The sequence below is a fragment of the Gorilla gorilla genome, chromosome 7, assembly GCF_029281585.2.
Source record: "Gorilla gorilla gorilla isolate KB3781 chromosome 7, NHGRI_mGorGor1-v2.1_pri, whole genome shotgun sequence".
NCBI classification, from domain to species: domain Eukaryota; kingdom Metazoa; phylum Chordata; class Mammalia; order Primates; family Hominidae; genus Gorilla; species Gorilla gorilla.
The window spans coordinates 149,453,476-149,471,731 of NC_073231.2; the positions used below are offsets into that span (position 1 = coordinate 149,453,476).

At 60.8% G+C, this 18,256-nt stretch overlaps 2 protein-coding genes across 10 annotated transcripts; both read right to left on the reverse strand.

Moving 5' to 3' along the window:
• Positions 1–2,251: 2,251 nt before the first annotated feature.
• Positions 2,252–7,582, reverse strand: PYCR3 (pyrroline-5-carboxylate reductase 3). Its single transcript, XM_004047634.5, has 6 exons — positions 7,434–7,582; positions 6,037–6,101; positions 4,949–5,128; positions 4,493–4,705; positions 4,088–4,180; positions 2,252–3,908 (listed from the first exon to the last, which is right to left on the reverse strand). The coding sequence occupies exons 1-6, from the start codon at positions 7,558–7,560 to the stop codon at positions 3,726–3,728; spliced, it is 861 nt and encodes a 286-aa protein (XP_004047682.2). The 5' UTR covers positions 7,561–7,582; the 3' UTR covers positions 2,252–3,725.
• Positions 7,583–10,589: 3,007 nt separating this feature from the next.
• Positions 10,590–15,871, reverse strand: GFUS (GDP-L-fucose synthase). Of its 9 annotated transcripts, none has more exons than XM_004047631.5 (11): positions 15,449–15,871; positions 14,543–14,699; positions 14,082–14,196; positions 12,772–12,900; positions 12,609–12,682; positions 12,305–12,438; positions 12,149–12,213; positions 11,736–11,802; positions 11,509–11,588; positions 11,181–11,280; positions 10,590–10,937 (listed from the first exon to the last, which is right to left on the reverse strand). In XM_004047631.5, exons 2-11 carry the CDS (start codon positions 14,686–14,688, stop codon positions 10,882–10,884), a joined length of 966 nt encoding a protein of 321 aa, XP_004047679.4. In that variant the 5' UTR covers positions 14,689–14,699; positions 15,449–15,871; the 3' UTR covers positions 10,590–10,881. The 9 variants fall into 9 exon arrangements, 7 of the variants coding, with proteins under 7 accessions (XP_004047679.4, XP_018888259.3, XP_004047680.4 ...); XM_019032714.4 differs by having other exon boundaries at positions 10,590–10,982; positions 15,449–15,562; XM_004047632.4 differs by having other exon boundaries at positions 15,403–15,525.
• Positions 15,872–18,256: the final 2,385 nt, after the last annotated feature.

The window sequence follows — 18,256 nt, forward strand, 5'->3', positions numbered from 1 at the left end:
CTACTCAGGAGGCTGAGGCACGAGAAATGCTTGAAGCCAGAAGGCAGAGATTGCAGTGAGCCGAGATCACACCACCGCGTTCGTCTGCGCGACAGAGTGAGACTCTGTCTCCAAAAAAAAAAATGCAGGTGCAAGCTGGTGGGGACATTAGGAGCCTGTCAAGAGTGGGTCTGCCTGCTGGCACTTACTAGATGGGAAATACCCCCTAAAGAGGGCTTAAAAAGCATCTTCTCCCTAGCATGGGGCATGCTGGCACAGGGTGCTGTGTGACAGAGGCTTGGCCGCTGGGCCCCGCTGCTGAGAAGGCTGCTCTGCCCATGCCTGGCCCTGTGGGCAGTGCCAGACATGGATCCCTGAGGCCCTGGGCTGGAACCTGGGGCCCCGTCCCAGCCCTACCTGCAGCTCACTAACCCTCTCTGGGTTCTGCTCAGTGTCTGAAGTGATGGAAAGACCCCAGGGTTGGTGGCTGTAGCGGCCCCCCGGGGGTGGCGGAACCCTTTGGGAGGCCAAGTGTTCTTTACCAAAGCTGCGCGGGTGCCATTGCCTGCCAGGCCCTGGCTGTGGTGACAGACGTGGGCTGGGGTGAGGCTGCATCTGCTTCCTCTAACAGCCGTGGCTGCCTGCGGGCTCTGGGCTCCCGCTCTGGCAGATTCTGCACATTCCCTGCAGGCGCAGGGGTGGGTGGGGGTGCCTGTGGCCTCGGAGGTGCAGCCAGCTGTCCTCAGCTCAGATGGCCCCCAAGAGCCCCCAGCTCCTGTTCACTGCTCTTCCAGTTAGTGACCCCTGTGTCAGCATCACTGTCAGAGTTCCTGGGCTTGGGGGGCTGGAGAAGGGAAGGCGCTGAGGAGGGAAAGATGAGTGCAGGTTTTGTTGAAACCACCCGACCCGCGTTTTCAGGGGGACGAGGCCACTGCCTTGGCCCAAGGACCTGTAGGCTTGGGGGACCCCCTGGATGTCCACTGGGCTGCGGATGAAACATCACACTGTGGTAGGAAAGGAAAGGGAGCACCCCCAGGCCGGGGGGGGAGTCCTGCAGAGACCCCAACCCCTTACCTACCTAGTTGAGACACCCATGGGGAGCAGCCCCAACAGCATGTCGGAGTCCCTAGGCTTGCGGGGTCATGCTCTGTTGAGGGCCCTTCGTCTAACTGGCGAGCTTGTTTACAGCTGAGCTCGCCTGGTCAGATGGGCCCAGTGGCTTTATCTAATAAAGGCTGGACATGTCCACTTCATGAGCATCCCTGTTTTGAAGTCTTATTTTTAAACTCTTGATCCAACGTTTGGATCAGGAACACCCCCTAGATTAACAGTTGGGGCATAGGGCATAAAAGTGGAACATTGATCAAAGATACCGTAATCATATCCATCGTTTTCTATCTTGAAGAACAGTTTTCACCTGGCAGTAGAAGGCACAGGGGAGGTCTGGCTGACCACAACGCTCCCTGCCGTGCCGAGAACTGAGCCCGTGTCTTTGTCACAGGCCCTCACCAGCTGGGCCAGGAGTGGCTGGCTTGGGATCTCCACCTCCCGAGCTGAGCTCACCTAGCGCCCAGGGCTTGTCAGAGGTCCCAGGGGCAGACAGGTGTTGGTGCAGTCAATGATTTCTCCTTGCAGATGGGCTCGGTGTGAATGCAGGTGGCCGTTAGAAGGGCTGTCCACCTTCCTTCAGGGGGCCACCTGCACCAGACCCCAGGCTCCCAGGCCTGCCCAGGATTGGCACACAGTCCCCTGGGGTGACAGCGTGCAGGGGAAACTGCAATTCCATGCCCTACAAAGCCCCCAGGTGATGTAGAGGCCTGTAGCAGGCATGGGGAGACCTCTGCTGTCCACAGTGCCAGCACCCCCATCGGCTGACACCTGTCCTTGACCAAGGTTCCAGGCCTCAACTTATGGGGCAGGCATTGGACCTTGTTTCTTTTTTTTTTTTTTCCCAAGACAGAGTCTTGCTGTCACCCAGGCTGGAGTGCAGTGGCATGATCTTGGCTCTCTGCAACCTCCGCCTCCTGGATTCAAGCAATTCTCCTGCCTCAGCCTCCCAAGTAGCTGGGATTACAGGCACGCACCACCACATCCAGCTAATTTTGTATTTTTAGTAGAGATGGGGTTTCTCCATGTTGGTCAGGTTGGTCTCAAACTCCTGACTTCGTGATCTGCCCGCCTCGGCCTCCCAAAGTGCTGGAATTACAGATGTGAGCCACTGGGCCCAGCCCAGAACTTGGTTTTATCCACCTCTGGTGAAACATGAGCTCACTTGGTGCTCTCTGGCCTCTTTATTCCCATCTCCTTAGGCTGACCCTGACAAGTGCCAGGGCCAGGCTTGGACCAAGCAGTCAACCGAGTCAGCCTGCCCTGGGAACCAGGCAGGGGAGGGAGCTTACGGACGGGCTAGGCTCGGGAGAGTAAGAGAGAGCAGATGGAGGGTAGAAGTCCGTGGCCGCAGAGGCAGCTGAGCATGAGGGATGGAGCGTGCTGCTGTCCTGCAGGTGCCCTTAGCCCTGTTTTGCACTGGGGAATTGATCTGCTCAGGCGCACAGGGAGATGGCACAGCAGGACCCGCCGCCCAGCCTCGCTGAGGGCATGCTCCCGCGTCACCTCCAGAGGCTGTTGGGTGGAAGCCGAGAGCTGCAGCAGTTGGGGCCAGCGTGGGACTGGAGGCCCAGGTGAATCTTGTGGGGCAGGGGACGGAGCTGAGGCCGTCTGGCCCGGGCCCTCCCCACCCAAAGGCCCTAGAACCCTAGCCTTCAATCCTGGGGGTTTGCTTCTCCCCTAAGTCCTGGCTTTCCTGACCTGCTGTCCGTTAGGGACAGGTGGAGGGGCCAAGTCTTGCCGTCAGAGGCCAGTGGGGTGGTGCCAGAGCTACGGGGTATTCCAGGACCCCTGACCTAGGCAAGGGGCAGGAGGGCCGAGAGCCACCTGGCCACTTGCCAGGAGCTTAGGATCGGGAGGAAAGAGGGAGCCTGTATCCAAACTAAAGCCAGGGGTCTGCATGTGTCCTGGCTGGCCAGGGCCACCCTCCCAGACCTCAAGCCACCCCACCTACCACTGCCCACCTGGTGCCACCCCAGCACTGCTGCAGACCTGGCCCAGCAGTTCCTTCTCCTTAGCAGGGGATGAGCATGCCCACCACAGCCACCCTCTTCTCCAGGCTGCAGGGCAGGCTCCAGCTCCCCATGGGGGCCCCATCAGGCCAGCAGGCCAGGGCCCCTGGCTTTACTGCAGGGGAGAGGGTCTCTTGTGCAGACCCCATATGGCTCGTGCCCCCTAGAGCTGAGATGAGGCAGCTGGCCTGACTGTAGCTGCACGGAGCCACCTGGAAAGCCAAAGGCAAGCTCCAGCTCCAGACCAGGCATTGGGCCAGCCGTGCCTGTTACCGTAAGTTCTGTTCATGGCCTCAACCAACAGCCCAACCATGTGGGCAAATGACCAAGACGCCATCTCTTGGGCCCCTCAGAACCAATGGTGCAGCAAGGTGGGCTCACTGCAGCAAGGGGCAGAGCCACCACCACGGTGCCTTCTGCTCACTGGGGAGGGAGGAGTGTCCCCACTGGTCGGGGCTCCCCCGCCTGCTGGAACCTCTCAAGTCCTGCCCCCTGCATTTCCCTGTGCAAGGGGAGAAGGAGCAGTAGGAGACCCTCATGCACGAGGGAGGGAGCCGCAGTCCTCAGGGGAAGGGACACAGGGAGAGGCAGGGGCACAAAGGCAGGAAAGGATGGCCAGAGCCCAGCCTACTTTCTGCTGAGCTCCTTGGCCCGGCAGGTGGCAGCCTCCACGGCGCTCATGGTGGCTGCTCGCAGCCCGCCCTGCTCCAGGGCGTGGAGTCCATAGATGGTGGTGCCACCCGGGGTGCACACGTCTGAGCGCAGCTGGGCTGGGTGTTGGCCCTCGTGCAGCAGCATCTTGGCCGTCCCCTGAGGAGAGCGTTAGGGCCTGGTGACCGGGGGAGGTGGCGCGGTCTCCACTGTGCGTCCTGCCCTCGTTGCATCCCCCAACCTTGGCCCCAGCTTCTCGAGCCTGCTGTTTCCCTGCCCACTGGAAGTGGTACAGGCCTGGGCCTTCCCGATGTTCCCCAGGGGCCACCCTCACTCACCAGCAGGGTCTGGGCAGCGATGCGGTGGGCCAGGCTGCTGGGCATGCCCATCTTGACGGCTCCCTCAGCCAGGGCCTCGGAGAATGCACACACCTGTAGCCGCGGCATGGTGGTTGGGGGGGATAGGTGTCAAAGCCTGGGGGCTCAGGACCTTCAGGAACAATGCCCAGAGCAGTAGCCATGGATGGCCAGAACCAAGGCCAGAGCCCAAGGGTCTGCAAAGGGGCTGGCCTCAAACATCCCCAAGGCAGTGAAGTCCCGGGGACAAGCAGAGCTCCCAGTGGGCCTGGGGAGCAACCACGCGGGCCTCAAGGTTGGACTCTGAGGGCAGAGGCTTGTCAGAGGGACTTGGGTGGGCCCCTCTTTGCCGAGGGTGCGGCCGGGGATGGACGAGGCAATACTCACAAAGGCCACACCACTGCCACTAAGGCCAGTGTGGATGTCGACGTAGGCTTCAGGCACCTCCTCACACCGCCCACAGGCCTCCAGCAGATGCTGCAGGAGCCTGGTCTCGCTGCTCCCCACGTGGCGGCCCCGCGCCATCACAATGGCCCCCTCCTGGACCACACAGGGCAGGTTGGGCAAGACCCGCAGCACCCGTGTGTTTGGGGGCAGCAGCTGGCCAGAGAGAGGTCAGAATCAGGGAGTCTGTAGGGGCCTCAGGAAAGGTCCACGTCAGCTCGCGGTGGGCTCCAGCTTCTGCCTCCCAGGTACAGCACCAGGAGGGAACCCTATATCCAGCCACTTGATCCAGGTGGGCCACACGGCCACCTCTCAGGCTCTCTGGGGGGCTGCCTGCCGCCCAAGCCTGGCCAGCAGAGCCTATACTGGGACCAAGGCCTTAGCCCAAGGGACACTCACCTCCTCCAGGGTGCTCAGAGACACCCCAGCAGCCACGGACACCAAGATGTGTTCAGTGGTGACCACAGGAGCCACCTCTGCCAGGACAGCTGGCAGGACATGGGGCTTGGTGGCAAAGATGACGAGCAGGCAGCTCTGCAGCACCTCCTGGTTGGAGTGCGTGGTCCGGCAACCCAGAGCCTGCGCCAGGGACACCAGGACCAAGCCTCAGGAGCCATGTGAGCGGCGCGCCCTCTCCACCACAGCCCTTCCTGCTGGATGCCACACGTTCCCATGGTCCCAGGGCCTCTCCCATTGCAAGTGTCTAGACCACCCCGACTTCTCCGGTGCCCAGGACTCACCCAGACTAGCCCTACTCCTCACAGGCCGTCCTGATGTCAGCGCCTCCCCAAGCCCTGAGCCCTCCATCCCCAGTGAATGTCTGTGACCACCATCCAGCATGCAAACACACCCATGCACATGCACGCACTCACGAGCATGCATTCATATACACACACGCAGACACATGCACTTACGAGCATACACACACGTACACATGAATGCACTCATGAGCACACACGTGCACACGCACCCACTCGAGCATGCACTCGTGTACACACATGCACTCATACACGCGCACACGCACTCATATACACATCTGCACAGGCACATATGCACGAGCACATACGTGCACTCACGACCACACAGGTTCACATGCACTCATGAGCATGCACTCATACACACACATGCACACATATGCACTGACATACATGCACTCACACGTGCACACGCACACACAAGCGCACGTGCAAACGCACATGAGCACACACATACACACATGCACACGCATAGCCTCACATATACACACAATCACGGACATGCACTCACACACACACACACACACACACACAAACACTTTGCTTTGGCCCTCCACAACCTTACTTTCCTCCTGGCCTCTAATCTGCCTTTTCCCAGCCCAGACCAGCCAGTCTGCAAACTTCAGCTAAATAAACCACCCATCCCTGGCTCTGATAAGTGTCTTAGTGGGACAGGAGCCAAGAGCTATCCTGGGCTCCTGAGGGTATGAAGAACCTGGGCTCTATGCTCACTTGAAAGTGACATAGGTTCCTGTCTGTTGGTGCACTGGCCAGTATGTGCTGAGCTTCCACTTTTCCTGGAAAGAAAGGAAAAGGAAGAGGGGTTGGTGAAGGGGTGGGATAGGATGGCACTGAGAGGAGAGGGAGGAGCTCACTTGGCCTCTCAGGCTCAGCCACGCCTGGCCCATCCTGGGCCCCCTCCTGGCCCCAGGAACCCAAAGCGGGATGCACCATTCACTGGGCCCAGACAATCAGATCCACTGATTCTACTTGGCGGTCAACGCCCCTGACTGCTGCTGGGTATGGAGGCCAAGAGCTTACCTCATTGGTGAGGACACAGATCCCTGGGGCCTCTGTCTCCAGGGAAGGGAAGGCTGCCTGGAGCAGAAGAGGCAGTACCTCTGGAGGAACACCAGGCCTTGGGGGAGTGTGGTGGGTACAAAGGCAGTTGATTGGCCACAGAAGGCCCAATCGGGGCCCAGGTTCTTCGGGAGGGAGAGTCTATGCTGGAATGTCTAAGAAAAGGCTAAATGCCTACTTGGTAGAAATTATCTGCTTTTGTCGGGTACGGGGTGGAGAGATTGGGTTAGATTTTGGTAATGTCGAACAGGAAGACACAAGTGTACACCACAACCTGAACACAGCAATTAATCATGACAGTGGCAGCCACACACACCAGTACTAAGCTCAACACTAGACATTTATGTCTCATTTAACCTGTACAGCTCTGGGAGGCATGTGGTGCTGCCAGGTTTCACAGGGAAGACTCCTAAGACTCATAGTAAGCTATTTCCCGATTGATCTTGACTCTTCTGGACCCTGAAGTATGGCTGAAGGCAGAGAGCCAAAAGTCACCCAGCTCTCCCTATCCACAATCTGCAGAGAGGATTCTAAATGCCTGGAGAAGTATATGGTCAGCATAAATATCCCGGGTATAAAGCAGTGTTTCTCAGCAGGGGATGATTTTGCCTGTCTCCTCCCCCCACCCAGGGGACATTCGGCAGTGTCTGGAGGCATTTTTGGCTGTCACAACGTGGGGGTGCTGCTGGTACAGGATGGATAGTCTGGCCCAGGTGTCCCTAGAGCCAAGGTGTCTGGGGGAGAAGTCCTGCTGCTCCCCATGAGGGGCTGGCGCGCAAAGAGAAAATCAGAGGCTGGAAGAGGTGAGCCTGGCTAAGGCCACGCGGCCAGGAAGCCGGCCACGGAAGCGGCACCTAGCCACGTTTGACTCAAATCTTCCCGCAGCCACGTCAAAAAAGTAAGAGCAAACAGGCGTGGCCCCGGCTGCGCCCAGCGGAGCGGAGACCCGGGTGGCTGGGCCCGCGCCCCCGGCCCCACTCTCGTGCCAGGACACCTCCCACGGGGCTGCTCCCACTCCAGACCGCAGGCCTAGCCCGGTGCCGCCCCACCTGCTCTGATGAGGCCCTGCGCGATGGCCCCCGCCATGCGGCCCGCGCCCACGAAGCCCACGCGCCGCGGAGACGGCTCCGCAGCCGCCATCTTGTTGCCTCGGACGCCGCTGCGCTCACCGCCCATCCACAAGCCGCGCCCCGCCCGCAGATCTAGGCCCCACCCCCGCCCTCCAATAGGACTCGCCTCCCCGTCCCCACCCTCGCCGATTGGTTACTGGGACGGCACACTCCGGCCGGCTTTTTGTCCGCACTCTACAGGTTTGCAAGGCGCGGGAACCCCGCCTCTCGCTGCTTATTGGCCCGAAAGGGCTATGCCGCCCCTCACTACCCATTGGCTGAGAGAAACTGGGGGCAGGGCCAATGGGGGCGGGGCCGTAAGGGGCGGGGCCGGCGGGATACTCGCGCTCGGAGAGGCCGGAGGAGCGGGGAGCGGTCCCGGTCGCGCGTGCGAGGAGCACATGTTGGTTTTCCGGAGGGGAGGGGTAGCGAAGCGGGTTGCGGGGCTGGTCCAGAGCGTGCGGTCACTGAGGCCCCGCCGACCACAGACGGTGGAGCTGCGGGGAAGCACTAGGGGCGGAGACCCAGGTCATGGAGAGCAGGCCAGGGCCAGGGGCCTGAGACCGACGGAGGGGACAGTCGGGGAGGGGGCTACTCGTCATTTTTAACGACACAAGGAAAATAAGGCTTGAAGATCTGAGTGCGGTTTTTTCATCATCCAATCTAAAGCTGCATGTTATATATGTTATTTTCTTTTGAAGCCTTTGACATTTTCTTCTTTTTTTTGAGACGGAGTCTCGCTCTGTCGCCCAGGCTAGAGTGCAGTGGCGCGATCTCGACTCGCTGCAAGCTCCACCTCCCGGGTTCAAGCCATTCTCCTGCCTCAGCCTCCCAAGTAGCTGGGACTATAGGCGCAAGCCACCACACCCGGCTAATTTTTTTGTATTTTTAGTAGAGATGGGGTTTCACCGTGTTAGCCAGGATGGTCTCAATCTCCTGACCTCGTGATCCACCTGCCTCGGCCTCCCAAAGTGCTGGGATTACAGGCGTGAGCCACGGTGCCGGCCCAAGCCTTTGACATTTTCTAAGCTCTTCAGTAATGAAATCCTCTCATTGATTCAACATTCACTGTGCAGCTGCAGCCTCTGGGCCCTGCTCTGGGCCTGGGCAAGATCACCCCACGGCAGCAGATGGGACAGGCTGGACCCCACCCTGCAGCCCTGCTTGGTGGCAGTGTAGACAGACTACAGTCAGCACACACGCGGGACAGCCAGTGTGTCAAGGCTCTGAAGCAAATGAGGTGGAAAGGGACAGAAAGCCACCAGGAGGCTGCTTCGGCCACTGCAGCCGAGAAACGTGGTTGGTGGACACTTTGCACCGGCACACAGCGTCAGCAGCTGTATCTCCTGCCACCTCGGATCCTCCCGGCCCCTTCCCACAGACTCCCTGGAATTTCTCCCAGGCCCCCTGGGCCAGTGATGGCTCAGGAACAAGGCTGTGGGGAGGTGAGAGGGGCCAGAGGCATCCAGTGCCATGCCATCATACAAAAGGACAAAGCTCATCATAAACAAGTGGACTGAGGCGAGGTGAAGGAGGATTGCTGGCTGAGTGCCCAGGGCCACAGTGGGTAAAAGAAGGCCCAGGGGCCCAGCCCCGTTCAACTTCTCCGTCCCATGCCGGGCTGGGCTTCTGAGCATCAGCTGGGAGCCCTCAGCTGACGTGGACACCCAGCCAGCCATGGCTTGTGTCCAGGGCACCTCTCTGCTCTTGGCTGGGCTTCTTCCCACTGTTCACCTGGTGGATCCAAGCAGCCACATAGGCGCCACCCTCTCCAGGAGGCCTTTCCTGAACCCCCACATGGGCAGAGCCTTTATCCACAAAGGGCTGGGGCCAGGGGATACACTGTGAACGAGGCCAACCCATCTCCTGGAGCTCCAGGTCCTGGGGTGTCAGCGGGAGGGGTAGGGGTTGAGGCGGGGCTCCCAGAGGTTTCCAAACAATCCCAGCAGGGCAGGGTGGATGCTCCGAGAGGCGCTGTGAAGGTGCCATCAGGGAAGGTGTTTTGGAGGCTGGGCCACCTCAGCTGAGGCCTAAAAGGTAGGGAGGCCTTGACCCAAGAGGGGGCCAGTCTCAGAGGAGGCCTGGAGGACACCTCGGCTTGCTGGACACAAAGGGACAGTGAGAGATGAGGTAAGCGGTTGGCTGGGTGCAGGACACACCGGTCTGGACTCAGTGCCGGGACAGGGAGGACACATCACCGCTGCCAGAATGAACAAAGAAGTGAAGCAGCAGGCCCTACCTGCAGCCAAAAGGCATCGTGTGCGTGAAGACGGCACAGGGCGCCCAGGAGAGGGACCCTGAGGAGGTGGGCCCAGAGTTGGGCCAGGAGCCAGGGAGGGCGTCTGGGTCCTAGGTGCAGTGGACCAGAGGGTTCTGGCCTAGGGGCTCCCTCTGTGCGAGGCACTGAGAAAGGGGGCGACGGACAAGCTGGGGCCTGGAGCCCAGTGCTCCTGGTCCATACCCCAGCGCCACCCTGCCTGGCTGAGGCACTGGCCCGGGAACCATTCTGGACTTTGCTGTCTCCCTTCTGAGAATGGCCGGGGGGGGCGAGCAATGACACCCCACCTCTGGTGGCTGGAGCTGACCTGTCCAGCAAGCACCTGTCCCTCTCCATGGGATGAGGCCAGGTGGGGGACCCACGCCCAAGCCTGAGAGCCACAGAGAGGAGGGGCCAGGCCAGGGGAAGCCCGAGCCACCCAATCATCAGCCTCCCCTCATATCCATCCATGGGCCCAGCTCGGCTGGCTCACTAGACATTTCTGGCCCCTAGACCAGCTTCCCCAGGGCCCTCAGGCTGAGGCAGGGAGGTCCGGGTGAGCTCAAGTTACTCAGGCCTGCAGATGGCCACATGTGGAGGGGCTGGGACTGGCCCTGCCCTGCACATCCTTGTCCAGCTGACAGTCCACACCAGTCTGCCTGCTGCCTGCCCACGTGTGCCTTCCCATCTCCAGCCTCTGCGGCCTTTCCACCCCAGGGAGTCGCCAGCTCTTGGGGGCTGAACAGTAAGCCAGGGGGATAGTGGGTCCTGGGACTGGCCAGGCTAGAGGGCAGTGCCTGGGTGTGGGGGATGGCTCAGCACAGAGCTGCCAAGGCCAGGCCTGTGAAAATGCACTTTATTGGCTCCCAGGGAGTGGGATGCAGGATCAGAGTGGACACGCGCAGGGGGCTGGTTTGGGGAGTAAAGCGCCGGGCCTGCCTGGTACCCTGGTTTTCCTGAGGACCAACGTGAATGGGGGCCCCACTGGAAAGATGCTTGGGGCTGCAGAGCGGATGGAATGCAGGCCCAGGTTGCTGGGTGGTGCCCTCAGCTCCTGGCAGGGTTGACGGGTGGTGGCCGCTGGGCTCTGCCAGCCGATGGTCCGCTGGCACCTGATCCTGTCTTCCCGCTTCACTTCCGGGCCTGCTCGTAGTTGTCAGTGAACCAAGCACAGGTCTCCTTCACCGCTGCAGAGGCAGGCAGGTGAGGGCCATGGACAGGGAGGGTCGGGGCTGCATGGGAGGAAGTGGGGGGAGGAGGCCCAGGGACAGGGAAGTCACCCCTCAGAGCTTTGGTGTCCCACCTCCAGGGCAGTACAGGCTCTGAGGGGGCACCTCACCTCTGCCCTGGTAGCGAGCATGAGGGAGGGGCTGGGGCAGGCCAGCAGGTGTGGGGGCCACCAAGTGGAGGGCTGTGGGGTCAGGGCTCACCCTGCTTGAAGGGTGTGAACCGGAAGTCGGGCAGGTAGGTCCTCAGCTTGCTGTTACTGGCTGTCTTCTGAAACTGCCCATCCGACTTGGTTGTATCAAACTGGACGCTTTGTCAAGGCCACAGCGAGAGGAGCACCTCCACCCCAGCCCCCGCAGCTTGCCCTTGAACCTCTGCCATTCCCAGGGGAGCCACAGCAGAGCTCCTCCGCCTGCCAGGGTGAGCGACCTCCCTCCGCAGTGTCCCACCCACGCTGGCCCTACACCGGGGGGCCACTGAGCCCGCCCAAGGGGCCCCCGCCCAACCCCCAGCACTGGAGCCAGCGGATACGGTGACCTCCCCATGGAAGTCCATGGCCTCCACCACCGCCTCGGCTGCCTCCCTGATGGAGATCTCATCTTCCTCGCCCACTGTGGGGAGCCACCGGGTCAGGCCTCCCCTTGGTGCCGCCCGACTGCCCATGAATATTCCTGCTCCCACCCCTCAGCCAGCCTCCCAGGACAGCCTTGGATCCTGTCCCACCATGGAGGAAGGGGGCTGAGGGCTGAGGTACCCACCGGAGAGGATGATGGGCTCCACTTCATTGTACTCCCGCAGGACCCAGATAAAGAGCTGGGCCAGGTCCTAGAGGTCAGACAGGCAGGGTCAGAGACCATGGGTATAGCCACCCCTCTCCCAAACGCCCCTGCCGGGGAGTCCATACTGCTGTCCTTGTTCAGTGGGGGCTCAGCCTGGGGACCAGGGGTCCCTCCTTTCTCCCTCGGAGCTCAGAGCTACACCAGTGACTCCTGGAGACAGGAGCCTATGGGGCCTCCACAAGGACCAGAGATGGCTCCTCTCGGAGCTCAGCCCAGATTCTCTGCTGGTGGGAGCCTCCCTCCTGCACCACCTCCCCAACAGCCCAGCAGGGGCCAGCCCAGGGCTCAATAGGGCAGGTTCTCTGGGGAGAGCTGTGCCTTCCTTTACGCACCAGCGAGTATATGAACTGCCTCCGTGGCTTCCCTGTACCCCACACCGTCAGGGCCGAGCCGCTGCCTGCAGATTCGGGGAAGGAGCAGGTGTCAGAGGCACTGGGTCACCTCCTCCCGAGCTGAGCCCGGGCACCCCATCGGGCGGACGCACTCACTCTTGGCCAGGTGCACCTTGTGGATGAGGCCAGGCAGCACGTGGCCATCCTCGATGTTGAAGTTGTCGTGGGGCCCGAAGACGTTGGTGGGGATGACAGCGGTGAAGGCGCAGCCGTACTGCTGGAAGTAGGCCCTGCGGAGGTACAGCGTCTCCTGCCCTCGTCCTGGGCCCGCGATCCCACCCCAGGCTGCCGCTGGCCTCTTACTGAGGCTGGCACGAAGACCCGACCAGCCGGCCCCACCCGCCCCTGGGGGCCCTCTCCCCCACTCCTGGCTGGGCCTCAGCAGGATGGGCGTGAGGACCTGTTCTGCACGTCGATCATCCTCTTGGCATACGAGTACCCAAAATTGCTGTTGTGGGGAGGCCCATTGTGGATCTGCGGGGGCGGGAGAGGCAGAGGCCGCTACTTCCCGGCCCCGCCCACAGGCTCCCCGGCCCCACCCACAGCCAGGCCCTGCCCCTCACCATGGTCTCATCTATCGGGTAGGTCGTCTTGTCAGGGAAGATACAGGTGGACAGGCAGGACACCACCTTGCGGGCGCCCACCTCGAAGGCCGAGTGCAGGACGTTGTCGTTCATGTGCACGTTTTTCCTCTGCAGGGGTGAGGCGGGGACAGTTCAGGCTCCCCAGGCCAGATCCCAGCGCTTACCTGCTCCTCCAGACGCAGAAGTGGCGACACACCCTGGCCCTTCAGCCCTGGTAGGACCCAAGCCTGCCCATCCTAACCGTTTCCGGACAAGGCAGTGGGCTTACAGACACCATTGCTCTCCAGCCCCACCAAGGCTGGAGGAGGGGCTGGCTCTGCCTTCCACTATGAGGAGAATCACACCCCCAGCTCAGGGCTCGGCCCCACCCAGGAGGCTGCTGAGGTCAGGGTATGGGACCCCACTGGAGGCTGGGAAGGAGCCCAGTCTGGCCCTGGGCTGGGCTGGGGCTCCCACTACACGGGGAACAGGGCGGTCTACTTCCCCACCCTGGAGAAGCTCCCACCTGGCTCTACCTCCCAGGATCAATGGAGCCTGCGCTTGCCGGGTCCACCCCGCAGGCCCCACTTCCCGTGCATGAACTAGACACGGCATGGCTGGAGCCCTGGGACTGGTCTTGGGAGAAGGGAGAGGTGGTGGCCAGGCAGCCTGCTGGGAAGGCCGAGACACCGACAAGGAGGGCTCTGGGGTGACAGGGCTCCTGGGCAGAATCTGCTCTGAGCCTCTGCTGACCCTAGTGCCTCCTACACTTAGCAAAGCCAGCTAAGGCAAGGCTGCTGCCCAGTGACTGGTGGGGCCAACCCTCCGGAACACAGCTAGCCGCGGCAGGGCCCTTACACCACGCCCCCTTCCCCCAGACACAGGCAGCAGATGCACAGAGCGCTGTTCGCACCCCTGCACCCCGGAGTGTGTGGTGGGCCCGGCTCAGGGGAGCTGAGCCAGCACAGTCCTGGGAGCCAGAGGCCCTGGGGACTCAGGGGGCAGGAACCAGCTCCCAGTCCCACGTGGCCGCTGGCTCTTTTCAGCTTCCCGATGCTGCAAGTCAGCTCCACAGCTTTGCCTACTGGGCCAAGTGCCTCCAGGCCCCCTGCATGGCCCTCTGTCCACAGCACCAAGTGTGAGTGACTGGGGGTCCCTCAGGGGCTGCCCCCACCAGGCTGTGCCAAGCCCTGATCCTCAGGGACTTCCTGGGGTGGGAATGTGGGCCTGTGAGAGTGGGAAGCCCGCCAGGAAGTTCCCAGAACCTGGGATCCTGGTTTCCAGTGCTTGCTGGGGCCACCCTCACTTACCCAGAAGTCCAAATTGTATTTGATATTCCGGAACAGGCCCCCCACCATTGCAGCAAGATGGATGACGTGTGTGGGTTGGACCTTCTCAAACAGGGCGCGGGTCTGTGCTGTATCCCTGTAGGAAGCCAAGCTGTCAGGAGGCTCTGGAGGGAACCAGCACCCCAGGGTTGGGTGCCAAGTGCAGGAACTGGGTGGGACAATGGCAGGAGGGACAGTCAAAAGGGAGGGTGGCCCCAGGGCCTGGCTGATATGAGGGTGCAGGCTTCTGGGAAGAGATGGGAGGGTGTTTGTTTGTCCAGGAACACAGCCAAGCACACCCAGAACAGGCCAACCACCTGGCAGGAAGGACCCAGACACACAGCTACTGTTAGACTCAGGAACAGGCCCAGCCTGGAACTCTTAGTTCTAGGGTGCGGGGTAGGATGGAGAGGAAGGGCTGATCTGGGGATGGGCTCACTCACGTGAGATCGGCGTCTTTAGAGGAGACAAACACCCAGTCCTCTCCAGGAAGTCCAGCTCCATCTGCTACCACCTTCTGGATGGCTTTGCCTACCAGCCCAGAGCCCCCTGTCACTAGAATCCGCATGGACCCCTGGGGTTCACCCATGTCAGTTGTACCTGTAGTGTCAAACAGTGGGAGGCTGAGGTCATCACGCTCTCATCCTTTGGAGCCCCACTCTTCTGTGGCAACTGGCACAGAGTGAGGCCCTCAGAGTGGGGCATAGTCCACTGGCAACCAGAAAGACCCAGCTGGACCAAGGCACTCCCTCGTCGCAGCCCTGTTCCCCAGGGAGCTCTCGGCCTACAGCGCCGCAGGGGTCCTGAGCTACCACCCAGCCCAGAGCAGCTGGTCCCAACCCACGACTCCCCACTAGGCCGAGAAAAGGTACATTCTACTCCCCTCTGACTGACAAGAGGGGAGGCAGACAACCTTGGGACTGGGGCTCCTGGCGCAGGTCGTTAACACGGTTCGCAGCTAAAGCCCGCATGCTAGGGACAGGCACGAGACGGCGCCTGTGTGCAGCCCACGCCCACTCGAGGCTGGCTGGTCCTGGAGAGCCCTGGCGAGCCAGATTCCTCCAGGGCAGGACAGGCCTCGGGGCGCAGCCACCCTCAAGGATCCTATCCTGGGAGCCGGAAACCTGCTCGGGCTCCCCAGCAGGGCCCCAGGGCCAGCCCTTAGGGGAGGGGGCCCTGCGCAGGCGTCGCGCGGCTCCCAAGCACGCGGGGAGACCTCACCGCAGCCAGACTCCCTACCACAGCCCCAGGCTGCCCCCATGCCCCTCGATCCCAGACCCCCACAGCGTTCCCTGACTCTCACGGAGCATCCACGGCCCAGGGCGCGGCTGAGTCCGGTGCCACCTCACCTGCGTCCAGCCCCACCGCCGGCTCCCCGACAGCGGCTTCCGGCTGGGTGCGCTCCGGCTGCCCGCGGCGCCAGGTGGGGGGCGGGGCCGGGAGGCTGGGGCGGGGCACTCTGGGAAATGGAGTCCCGGGGGCGCGCAGCGTCCCGGGCGCAGCTGGGACTTGGAGTCCGCGGCCGCAAAGCCGCTTGGGAAGCGCAGTCTCGTCCGCCGGCCGCGCGCGGGCGGGTCCCCGGACGAGGTCCTGGGCCGCAACCTCTTTAGCCCGTGGGGCGCTGGGCCCAGGCCCTGGTTGGGACGGTGGGAGGACACGAGACGAGGGCCGGCAGGCAGCGCCGCGCGGGCTGCCCGCGGCGTCGGAAGGAGCCTCGCAGGCGCTGGGGCCAGGCGGGCTCACGCTGCGGCGTCTCCCTTGGCTCCCCTTCTCTCCCGGGGTTCCGCCCCCGAATACGCAGACCTCGCCCCGCAGCCTCTTGGATTCCGGCCGCGATGAGGAGCCCGGGTTGTCGTCCCAAGCACTTGCACCGTCACCCGCGCCCACGGGGACGCCCAGGCTCGGGCAGCAAGCAGCAAACACCACCAGAGTTACGGCGAATCACGTTGGGTGACTGTGGGTGACAGCGGGTCACGGCGGGTTAAGGATCACATCGGATCACGATGGGTCACGGCGAGTCAAGGAGGGTCGCGGCGGCTCACAGTGGGTCCCACGGTCGCGCTGCGAGCCGCCAGCTGCTCCTGCCCTCAGCTCAGAGCCCAGTCCTGCTGCCTGGGGCGGGAGGGGGTGGCAGCGCGGCCCTGACATCGAGAGGCCACCGTCAACGTCTTCCATCGAAAGGCGTTTAAAAGCAGTCACGGCCATGCGCGGTGGCTCAGGCCTGTAATCCCAGCACTTTGGGAGGCCGAGGCGGGCGGATCATTTGAGGTCAGGAGTTCGAGACCAGCCTGGCAAAACATGGTGAAATCCCGTATCTAATAAAAATGAAAAATTAGTCGGGGGTAGTTGCGCGCGCCTGTAATCCCAGCTACTTGGGAGGCTGAGGCAGGAGAATCGCTTGACCCCGGGAGGCAGAGGTTGCAGTGAGCCCAGATGGCGCCACCGCACCCCAGCCTGGACGACAGAGCGAGACTCCATCTCAAATAAATAAAATAAAAACAGCCACTCAGGCTGACAAGGGTAAGGGAAATGTGGTCCGCCCCCCGCCACCTTAACATCTTGCTATGAAAGGACGTTTCATGATGATAACGTTTAAAGACATCCGTAAGGCGATGGCTTTTATCTGACTGGAAGTTAGCAAAACATTAGAGATGACTGAAGTGAGTCGCTGCTGGGTTATGTCCACCTGCTCTGGTGATGGGCAGGCAGTGTTGCTTAATAAAGATTTCACAATTTTAGGCCGGGCGCGGTGGCTCACGCCTGTAATCCCAGCACTTTGGGAGGCTGAGGCAGGCGGATCACGAGGTCAGGAGATCGAGACCATCCTGGCTAACACGGTGAAACCCTGTCTCTACTAAAAAAAACAAAAAATTAGCCGGGCGTGGTGGCGGGCGCCTGTAGTCCCAGCTACTCCGGAGGCTGAGGCAGGGGAATGGCCTGAACCCGGGAGGCGGAGCTTGCAGTGAGCCGAGATCGCGCCACTGCACTCCAGCCTGGGCGACGGAGCGAGACTCCATCTCAAAAAAAAATAAAGTAAAATAAAAAAATAAAGACTTCACAGTTTCTAAATTGTTATATATTTCTTCCATAAAAATTTAGTTTTCTTCATTTCAGCAGTTACTAATTATGATATTAAAGTCACATAATTTGTATTCTATTGACCATAGTGTCAAACTACACAATCTTTCTTAAGTCATTGTACTTTTTTTTTGTTTTCAGAGATGGAGTCTTGCTATGTTGCCCAGGCTGGTCTCAAATTCCTGTCCTGATCACTCGAATTCAAGCATTCCTCCTGCCTTGGCCTCCCAAACCTCTGAGATTACAGGCATGAGCCACTGCACTCGGCTTGTACTCTTCTTTTTAAAAATTGGTTCGGCCGGGTGTGATGGCTCACGCCTGTAATCCCAGCACTTTGGGAGGCCGAGGTGGGCGGATCACCTGAGGTCGGGAGTTCCAGACCAGCCTGGCCAACATGGAGAAACCCCGTCTCTACTAAAAATACAAAATTAGCTGGGTGTGGTGGCGCATGCCTGTAATTCCAGCTACTCGGGAGGCTGAGGCAGGAGAATCGCTTGAACTAGGGAGGCAGAGGTGACTGTGCTGAGATCGTGCCACTGCACTCCAGCCTGGGAGACAGAGCAAGACTCCGTCTCAAAAAAAAAAAAAAAAAGATGCAATTTGGAGACTTTTTTCTGTTGAGGCAGTAGAAACAAATTATCAAAGAAATCCAAAATTTCTTTTTTTGTTTTTTTTTGAGATGGAGTCTCGCTCTCTCGTCCAGGCTGGAGTACAGTGGCGTGATCTCGGCTCACTGCAACCTCTGCCTCCCAGATTCAAGCAATTCTCATGCCTCAGCCTCCCGAGTAGCTGGGACTACAGGTGCGTGCCACCACGCCCAGCTAATTTTTGTATTTTTAGTAGAGATGGGGTTTCACCCTCTTAGCCAGGATGGTCTCGATCTTCTGACCTTGTGATCCGCCTGCCTCGGCCTCCCAAAGTGCTGGGATTACAGGCATGAGCCACCACGCCTGGCCTCCATAATTTCTTAGATTCAGAAATTAGTCGTGGATTTTTTTTTTTTTTGAGATGGAGTCTTGCTCTGTTGCCCAGGCTGCAGTGCAGTGGCGTGATCTTGGCTCACTGCAACCTCCGCCTCC

Bases quoted from the DNA above. Each gene is read 5' to 3' on its own strand.
- PYCR3 (XM_004047634.5), bottom strand. From the start codon at position 7,560: ATGGGCGGTGAGCGCAGCGGCGTCCGAGGCAACAAGATGGCGGCTGCG. The intron at 6,102-7,433 runs GTGGGGCGGCAC...CTTTCTTTCCAG, and splicing joins GCAGGGCCTCATCAGAGCAG to GAAAAGTGGAAGCTCAGCAC. The intron at 4,181-4,492 runs GTGAGTATTGCC...CCGCGGCTACAG, and splicing joins GTGGCAGTGGTGTGGCCTTT to GTGTGTGCATTCTCCGAGGC.
- GFUS (XM_055348442.1), bottom strand. From the start codon at position 14,603: ATGGAGCTGGACTTCCTGGAGAGGACTGGGTGTTTGTCTCCTCTAAAG. The intron at 11,803-12,148 runs GTGCGTAAAGGA...TCTGACCTCTAG, and splicing joins GGCAGTTCATATACTCGCTG to GACCTGGCCCAGCTCTTTAT. The intron at 11,589-11,735 runs GTGGGTACCTCA...GGCTCCCCACAG, and splicing joins GGAGCCCATCATCCTCTCCG to TGGGCGAGGAAGATGAGATC.